Source organism: Rhea americana, unplaced genomic scaffold, assembly GCF_003343005.1.
Source record: "Rhea americana isolate MKP2758 unplaced genomic scaffold, rheAme1 scaffold_20, whole genome shotgun sequence".
In the NCBI taxonomy this organism is placed as follows: Eukaryota; Metazoa; Chordata; class Aves; order Rheiformes; family Rheidae; genus Rhea; species Rhea americana.
Genome location: NW_028186150.1, coordinates 1,350,663 through 1,360,274, shown reverse-complemented (window position 1 = coordinate 1,360,274; position 9,612 = coordinate 1,350,663). Strand labels below are relative to the sequence as shown.

Sequence of the window (9,612 nt, the reverse complement as noted above, 5' to 3'; positions counted from 1 at the left end):
CGGCCACTCGGCCATGCGTGCTGGCTGCGGCGGGCGGCGGCGGCTCCGCGCGCCCGGCAGCGGGTGAGCGGCGGCGGCGCGGCGGGGCCGCGGCCCCGCAGCCCCGGCACCATGGTGAAGGAGGAGTGCAAAGCGCTGCTGGACGCGCTCAGCAGGGTGACCGCCTGCTACCGGCACATGGTGCTGACCATCGGCGGCACCTCGGACTCGCAGAACCTGCGCGAGGAGCTCAAGAAGACGCGGCAGAAAGCGCAGGAGCTGGCGGTGGCCAACCGGAACAAGCTGACCACGGTGCTGAAGGACAAAAGCGTGAGTAAGGAGGACAAAGCCGAGTTCGAGAGGCTCTGGGTGATTTTCTCCACGTGCCTAGAAATCCTGGAGATCGATATGAGGAGAGCCCTGGAGCTGGGCCATGAGTTCCCACTAAACGTCCCCAAGAAGCACCTGATCCAGACGGGCATGAGTGGGGGAACCTCTGGCGTGGCTGCCAGGGCGATGAGCATCCAGAACATGAAGTACGAGGCCGAGCACAATATAGACGTTGTGGATTTGAAGGATCTGGAAAACGAAATCAACCAGGTAGGAGAGATGATGTACGAGATGGAAATGAAGGTTAATGTCCCGCAGTGGACGGTAGAGGCTAAGCAAGACCCTGGGGCTGAACTAAAATCCACCATGAGTGTGGGCGCTTCTTCTATTGGCATGATCTCTGTGGAGGAGAATAAATCCTTCTGCGATATCAGCAAAGTTCTAGCTGGAATTATTTTCTCCGCTGTGCTCATTATCGCTATCGTCCTGGCAGTGTGTGTGGTAAAACTCTCSTAGGCCGGCGTGGGCTCTGACACGAGCCATCTCTCTCAAGTCTGTCTCGAGTGTTTCATGCCTCACGATTAATTTTGAAATGGGTCACTTGGATGAGCTGAGAATTCAAACCTAGCACTTGAAAAACAAAACAAAACAAAACTTCTGCCTCTCAAAATCCTAAATGCACCATTTGTTTCTTCTTGTATCTTAAAGAAAAAAGATACAAATCAGACTGCAAAATAGGATGTGTTCATTTGCTGGACTTGTAATGGTTAACTATGAAGTATCAGGGTATTATCACTACTGGGTATAACAGGGATTTGTCTGCTATTAATAGAGCACTCTTCTCAGAAGCCTGTATTTTTTGTTCTTGAATAGGCTCTGATGTTTGCTGCTGGTCATTGTTTACAGTATTTGAGAGCAGCACAAATTTGGAGGCTAACACAGGTGTTTTGCTTGACAAAGTGAACAGAATGTCTGGAGATTTTTTTCATCAAAAACACAAGATACTATAGAGGAGGGGAAGGAAGAAAACCCCAATAAAAGAATGTAAATTAGTGGCTGGGCAGAGGGTGGTGTGGAGGAGGATGGAGAAAACAGAACAAGCAATGTTTGATACAAAATACTGTTTGTAGATTTGGACGGGATTGTACAGAACCCAGTTGCATGGGTTGGCACAGCATACACTAATGACTAATGACTTTCCAGATCCAGAGAGAAAAAATGAGGYGTTTATTCAGAAAAATACTAACAAGCCTCATGTTTCTCTTCCATATTTACTATGATTTTATCTTCCTCTGCAGAGATGCTAATTCTTACCACTAGTTCAAATTATTCTTTCTGTAGAAGCAAACAGTTTGAACTTCACAATTAACTCTGAAAATAGAAGTAATGAATCTACCCATGGCAGAAGCAGACCTTTCAAAACATCCAAAAACATCTCTCTCATGTTGACAGAAAGAGTTTTACATATGTTCAGTCACCTTTCTGCAAGCTCCTGAATTATTCACAGAAAAAAATAAAAAGAAAACAGAAAAAAAGAAAGTATCTCAGTTTTGTCTGATTAATCATTTGAGGAAGAGGAAGCCTGGAGGACTGGACCCACTACTGGTTCAATTAATCTGATACACTGCAGGGTGTATATACAGAGGGAGGTAAATGCAAGAACAGCATAGAATAGAACTTTGRCAGTTTTATGGGGAAGCATTAGAAATGTTTAAATGTAAAAGTGTGGGAACTGACACTAACTTTACAATGTCTTCTTTAAGGACCTATGTATTATGTTTTGTGTTATGTAATTTATGGAAATTTGTTCTGTTTAAGTGAATACACATTACCCATTCAAGAATGGGTACATATATTCTGTACATATTTTATAGTGCCATAGACATACGGGGCACTCTGCAGACAAATATAAAGACCTTGTAATACATTTTTTTAATAAGTAGTTATTCTAGTGCACTAATTATTACGGACAAATTATTAAAAAGTCAAATGTATCTGGTGAAGTTACAAGTTCATGCTTGTTAAACAAATCATGTTGACAGCATTCTTGAAGAGCTAATTTTTTTGAGTTGGGAACTAAGCATAATTTGAAAAACTGCAGCAAACATTTTTCTTTAAAGCTGAAGAGAACTGGGTTTGGGGGGGGAAAGGTGTATGTCACATTTGAATCTGGTCACTTGTAGGTGGGAAAAAATAATGTAAACAGGAGGCTGGAATTTATGTTTGTAGAATACCATTACTAGGAAGGAAAATGTGAGTTTTGCACATCAATTCAGTCTAGGCTCCACTCTTATGGGGATTTACAGTGTAATAAAACTTCACACTCCTTTCTCTTCTATCATTCTACAGGATGTGTTTAGTATGTAGTGAATCTAGATTCTTAGAGATCCCAAACAGCACTCTTAAAAGTCAAGTCTGTATTTACTGGCACTGTTTCAATCTGTCCAGACAAAGACATGGTGAAATTGCTGTGTATTGATTTTTTTTTTTAAGTGTGAAAATCTCCTTCACAATTGTATCAAGTAAACATATTTATGGAAAATACAGCAAAAGCTGTGGGGATAATATACAGCTTTCGATTGCTACTACCAGTCACTAAGGATTCATGGGTATTTTCACTGCCTCCACTCCGCTATTACTTAGTTCACGTGAAGATAGATGAGAAGTTGGACAGTATTCTGTGCTTCTTGAACAATCCACATTCCTTCTAAGATAGGATGATTTAACCAAATGTTCTGAGAATGCAAGTAATGAAAGTCTGGCTCTGTGTGGGTAAGTAAATGGTAGTACCTATTATTTTGTGTCTTGAAATACTGAAGTTAGCTGTATTAGAAGAATTATTAAGAATAGGTAATCTCATCTTCAAAAGCAAGCCTCCGTGAGTTGATGAGCTGTAAATTTTCAGTCCATTCATTGTTTGGATTTTGAATAATACAGGACCCCAGGACTTCATGTAAGTAGCCTATAATTATTTAAGTCTTATTTCATTATGAGTATGCATACAAAATAGTATTTAAAGGACAGGACCTTGGAAAAAAAAACATTTTCAAATCTTCAGACAAAGAATGCTGCAAATAAGTTCATCGTTAATTTGTCCCTAAAAATGTGAACTCTCTTATATCTAGGTTATATGAAATTAAAAGATTAAGTAAAACTCTAACAGAGGATTGGCACCATCATGGATAATGTTCCTGCCATTAATCTCCTAAAAAAAACCCCAATCAATACAAATGTACACTCAGTGTGACAGGTCAGACACAACAGTACACATATTCAAAATAACATGAAACCACCATTTCGCAGAAGTAATTTCCCCCTGAATTGATTTTATTACACTACAGTGACAACTTCCTTCTAAAGCACTTTTTTTCCCTGAAATAAATAATTGCTAACTACAATTCACAGCTGCATTTTGGCCTTCACAGGGCAAGATGCTCTTTCCACTAAATAATGTTAGTGCTTGAAGTGGGAGCAGAAACTGTCCTTAACTATTCAATTATTATTGTTAGACAGCTTTGAATYATCTCAGAGTGTTCTACTATAAAGAATACCAAGAGAATGCAGCCTCCCAAATGAGAAGGATTAAATATCTTTATCAATTTAACCATGAAAATATTTGAATTAGCAATGAAACTGTATTTTATGTGAAAGAAACTGATGCTTCTTTTATATTAAGACATAAATAAATGTGCTAGATTTGCAGCCTTAGATCTTTTCCTCATTGGAATGCAACAGAAGAGAAATTGGAAGAACTATTTTTGTAAGTGAAAAATGTAAAGTCAAACATCAAAATACTGAGTATTTAAATAGTATGATAAAAATACAAATACTCTGATGCTGATCAGTGACTGAGAATGTTACTGTGTTTTCAGTGCAACAGAAGATCCTCATTGCTTAATTTCAATCTTGTTCTGCTTCAATTCTTTTGTCTTTATTCATAACATATATACATTTTAGTGCAAATTTGTTATATACTAAAATTTTATCACTGACTTAAATTACATTGTTTTTTGTCAGAACAGGTGTGGTATTTTCTACACTTAGTATAAAGCTTGTTACTGCCACTGTTTGTTTATCTTAAAATGAAGTACGTTCGTATAACTTATTGGATGGATTGCAGCAGTAATTAAAACCAAACAAAAATTAATATTGCTTGTCAAAGAGTTCCTTTAAATGAGAAGTTCCTATTTCAACCAAAGTAATTGAACTGATATACTAAGCCCTCAAATTAGAACTTACTTTAAATAAACATGCCCCTCTCAAACCACCAAACTTGAATAGAGTGATGTATCTTAATTTATACTACAAGGAAATCAGTGGTCTTGACAAATCAAGAAATCTTTGCCTTAGGAAACAGCCACCAATAGGATTCAGGATAACATGTATGATGTTGCCTTCCGCACTGCTTGTTCAGTACTGTTGCCTGGGTAAAAGTGGCTCTCTGGCTTGGGAGATTGAAAACTAGAGAAGACTAACATACTGGATTCTTACTGCATCCAAACTCTGCACTCTTTCATCCAGCAAAGCTTGCATTCACTGCAACTAAAGAYGTAAACAACTTAAGGACTATGAAATTTGGTCCTGTGGTATTGGTAGCAACAGCTATCAATAGTAGTATCAAACTATCAAACTGTTTTTGTTAAATGCAGCAATCTGAAATTTTATTATGGGATTCACAGTCTGTAGGCATAAATTTGTAGACTTTTTTAATTTACTAACAAAATGAACACAGAACTATAATTAAAATGACTCTCCTCATGTTGTAAATTGAATGTAACATGAAACCCATAGCATTATGAATATAAAAGTTTCAAAAGTCTTCATGTAAATATGAAAAGTGTTTTTTATGTGAATGCAGTTACTGAAAAATGAGTAAATTGGCTGATGTCATTAACTCTGGATTAAAAGTTAAACAAGTGCTTATTGTTTGTGGTCTGAAAGGATTGGTTATGGGCTTTTTTTCCTCAAATACGGTGTGTTTTGTTCATATACATTTTCCAGGAAAAAAAAACTAAGTGTTAATGGAACTCCTAGTCAACATATTTACCCTTCACAGATTTTCATTATGTAAAAAGTCATTCAGAAAGACCAACGGATTATGGATCTCTAAGTGCTTTCTCTCAATACGATTATGTAAGTCTTTTAATGCAGGAAGAGAACTGGACAAAATCGTAGTCTACACGTGAGCAGCATTTGCTATGGTAAGCATACAGTAAAAGTGGAATTAGAAAAGAATGTCTTTTTCTCATAAAAAATTATCTGTGTTGAGGGACAGACAGGAAAAGCAAAGCAGATGTATGCAAATATGCCTTAATCTTATGTTAGCAAAGTATGTTTTTTATTAAATATAGTACACCAGCATCGGAATGTTAAGCTATGGCTTGTCTGTAAGGAGGTAGTGTCTTATATCCAGTATGACAAAGGATACAGCATTTGTGAAACTGTCGACCCATTCTCTGATTAACTCAGTACAGAACTGAGAGTAAAAATATTTTGACTTGTCACAAGTTGATGTCAATGTTATTTGAAAGACAACCCTTTCCTCTCTGTTTCACAGCACAAGAGACTTTTGTTGGAAGGAGGTGGTCCCAGAAGGCTGGATTCTGTCATCTATTCTGACACCTTGTTTGTGCAGTATTGTGAAGCAGTCGGAAATTAAGCTTAATCAGTTACCACTCATTAAACCTTTGGAAAGGTGAAAAGTCACGTGGCATCTAACTGACGTAAATGTTCTTCACCTTCTTATAATGCCAAGCACAAACAGCATTTCATGCTGGAAGTAATGTGACTAGAAGCCACRTGGGCAACTACATGTCTATAGGGTAAAGAGACTACTTAGTAAAGGTAATTATATTCATTGTTCCGTTCAAGGCTCACAGCCCATAATTTGGCCAGAATATCTACTATAGTTCTATTTTATGTCACGAATCCACTTCTGGAGCCACCACAGTATCAAGTCTTTTTTATCTATGTATTTATTTATTACTAAACTTCATGTTTTCTTGGATTTATACTATTGCTATATGACATTATCTACCATATAATTAGTAACATTTCCATCAAACTAAACAACCCAATAAATTTTCTAAAGGCTACCTCTAATTCAAATGCATAGAAAAAGGAGTCTCAATCATAGTAGAAATATATAAACTGTGCCTTTTACCTCATTTGAATTTGTTTTAGTCAGTTTTCCACTATGATTTAAAATTATCAGTCAAATCTGTGATCTGTTAAGTCTGTCACTTGCACACAAATATGCAAAGAATACATATATTCTGATATACGTGTTGGGATTAAAGAATTTTATAGGATAAAATATGAATTTAAGAAACAGGAATTTCTTTATAAAAGTAGCAAACATTAGGTCATACAGCTATATTATGGAAAAAATAATTCAAAAATTCAAATGCAATTCCTTTGTATGATCTTGAAGTAGCCGTAGAGAGATAGCATAATCTTTTGGGAGAAAAAAAGAGAAAGAGAACACAAAATAAAATATTTAAGTGTCTATACCATACAAAATGCCTGAGGACTACTAAACCCACAAAATGTGACACTGTCTTACCAACTGACAACTTATGCATGTGTAACTATATGTATATATGTGTGTGTGTACATATATATGTATATATACACATACATAARAGAGAGCGAGCTAGACAGACATTTGATTTCTGGGTCCTAAAAGAAACAATATGAATCTTTATTCATACAAGCCATTGCTCAGCTTAGTGAGAAATTATACGTGTAAAGATTAGTCATGTAATTAAAGGCTGCAGAATTAGAAACATAATTTCAGTTTTCATGAAAGCTGTAATCCATTATGCGCCTGTTGGAAGTAGAACGTTTCCAGTGTTTTTAATGCTATCTGTAACCTAGTTTCCTGATCTGCTTTGATCGGTCGGAATATTATTTTATATGAAGGTAGCTATAAATTCGTTTCATTTTTGGCCAGTCTCCATAATGACGCTATAATTAAAACCCTGAATTTTCTAGATTTGACATTTACTCACATTTTGGAAACACTACTTGGTAGAATATACAATTAATAATCTATTTACTTTTTTATATTTCAGTACCTTTGGCTATTCATTGTATGACATGAACTAACCAATCTAAAAGCTTTAAAATCTGCTGTTTTGAAATAAGCCAGTTTAAGAAGTAGTAGACATGCTCATTAAACTCTTCCTTTTTGATACTTAATACTTTTGGTTAGAACATTTTGTTAGTTGGCACTGTATCTGCGGGGAGATGGAAACTTTTACCAAGTATGAATAAATTAAACCAAGAACTGACCTACTGTAATTGTATGCAACTCACAGGAAATTATTTAAGCCAAATTAAATTGTGAAATAGTGGTGGATTTTGTTTTTCATCTAAAATTTATTACTGCAGTGGTGTGATTTGCACTCATCTGTAATTCAGCAGACACACAAAATAACTTATGCAATGATGTAACATAAATGAAGTAAGTGGTTCAATTGCTCAGTATTCTAGACATGGAAAAACAGAAAGCTAATTTTACAATCATTTCTATATCTCTAGTGACCTGAATCTTTTTTCTTTAAAGGAATCAATGCTTTTCATTCTTCAGAAGTCTCATAAACAGTAATTGGAGAGAAAAGCATTGAAGTAATCTTTACATTGCTGAAATATGATCCTGCAAAGAATCATTATCAGTGTAATCAGTGTTTCATTTGATATTACTTTTGCATAGCTTCAGAATGCTTTATTTTTCAGTACAGCACGGTCTGTTTTTCAAAACAACTAACTGAAATACAAAAAGTATTCAGGGTCCATTGAATTGAGGCTATTGTATGTTCTGGCATACAAGCTGCATGAAAGACGGTTTGAATTCTTAATTTTTAGCAAAAGCACTTTAAAAAAATCATTTATATCTAGAGGGAGATCTGACTCTCCAGGCTTCTCTTATTTCTTACTGAGTGTCAGGAATAGTTACAAATACCTCTAACTTTTGCTATGGGGAGACTTTTCTCCAAGTTAGTCTCCTGTATTCCCTGTCATGTTGCTGACCCTTGAGTTAGGAAGGCTACTATTGGTATGAGAAAAAGATGTCTTCCTTACCCTGAGACGGTCTGGAAAAAGGTAGGAACTGGAGTGCAGAATAATCTCTCTGCTGTATTTGATCCCAAAGGACTGCTTCAAATGCTGAGAACAGCCGTAAGCAAGCCGTATAACCAACCACATAACTACTTCTCTAGCCACAGGCTCTGTATATTGTTGAGGGTGCAACACACACTAAAGCCACACACTAAAGTTTCCCCTCATGCAACAATGTCTGTGAAGCTAGATCTGCCAAATTTAGGACCACCATACACCAATGAAGGTTTTTTTCCAGAATATTCTTGCCTAACATACTAGCATTTGCAAGACTTTAGACTGCTTTGTGCAAAAAATAAGCTGCAGAGCAAGTTTAGAAACTTCTTTTAAGATGACRGCATAATCTGCACCACTGTCTATTATCAGATTTTCTTAAGGGATGTTATAAYGTTCCAGGGATATCATACATTGCATTTTTGCTGTAGCAAGAGTTTCCTGTATGTACAGTTGATTTGAAAATGATGGTGTTCATTATCTGTACATGAGTACTTCCTACTTAAAATACCAAAACTTAAAATGGCAAACCTTTACCTTTACCTTAAACCAGCAATACAAGGATTCTGAATAGGTGGAGATTCTGTATGATACATGCCAGTAACACTGTTAAAACACATATAATATCTGCATATATGTGTTCACAGACACCTCATTCTCAAATATTAATCTAAATATATTTTTACRGGTAAGTACTTTTTACAGATAAAGTACTTTAAATAAGTATTTAAGCTCTCAAAGAATGTCTATTGTTTGACTAAGGTGAAGTAATTTATATAAAAATTAAGCACAGATTTGAACTGATTTTAACTAAGCAAGAAATCTCTGCTAAAATAATTTGTAGTCCTTAGTATTTTACTAATAGRTTCTCTCTGCTTGGTATGCATGTAGACATACTAAAGGTCTAAGGGATCTGTATCTAAGGTTCAGATACTAAAGGTTGCTGTGTGTCTGGCAAGAGGGTAAGTTATTTCCCTGTAAAAATTCTTCTGCTTAACATTTAATTATATTTTTCACATTACATAGTAGGAGAAGGTATATGACTTTTCTTACTAGATGACTACTTTTCTGAGATTTATCTCAGCGGCTGGATGGGCATTAAAAATTCCTCCACCCTCGGTATTCACCCAARCTGGGCCCCCGAGGGCACCGCTTGCCCGATTAAGGTGACGCCGGGCCGGGCCCGGC

General features: G+C 36.4%; 1 protein-coding gene across 1 annotated transcript; it reads left to right on the top strand.

Annotated features, from left to right (window-relative positions):
- The first annotated feature begins 11 nt into the window (after nt 1–11).
- Nucleotides 12–7,604, top strand: RGS9BP (regulator of G protein signaling 9 binding protein). Its single transcript, XM_085303769.1, has 2 exons — nt 12–5,510; nt 5,867–7,604. Exon 1 carries the CDS (start codon nt 112–114, stop codon nt 823–825), a length of 714 nt encoding a protein of 237 aa, XP_085159895.1. The 5' UTR covers nt 12–111; the 3' UTR covers nt 826–5,510; nt 5,867–7,604.
- The last annotated feature ends 2,008 nt before the right edge of the window (nt 7,605–9,612 follow it).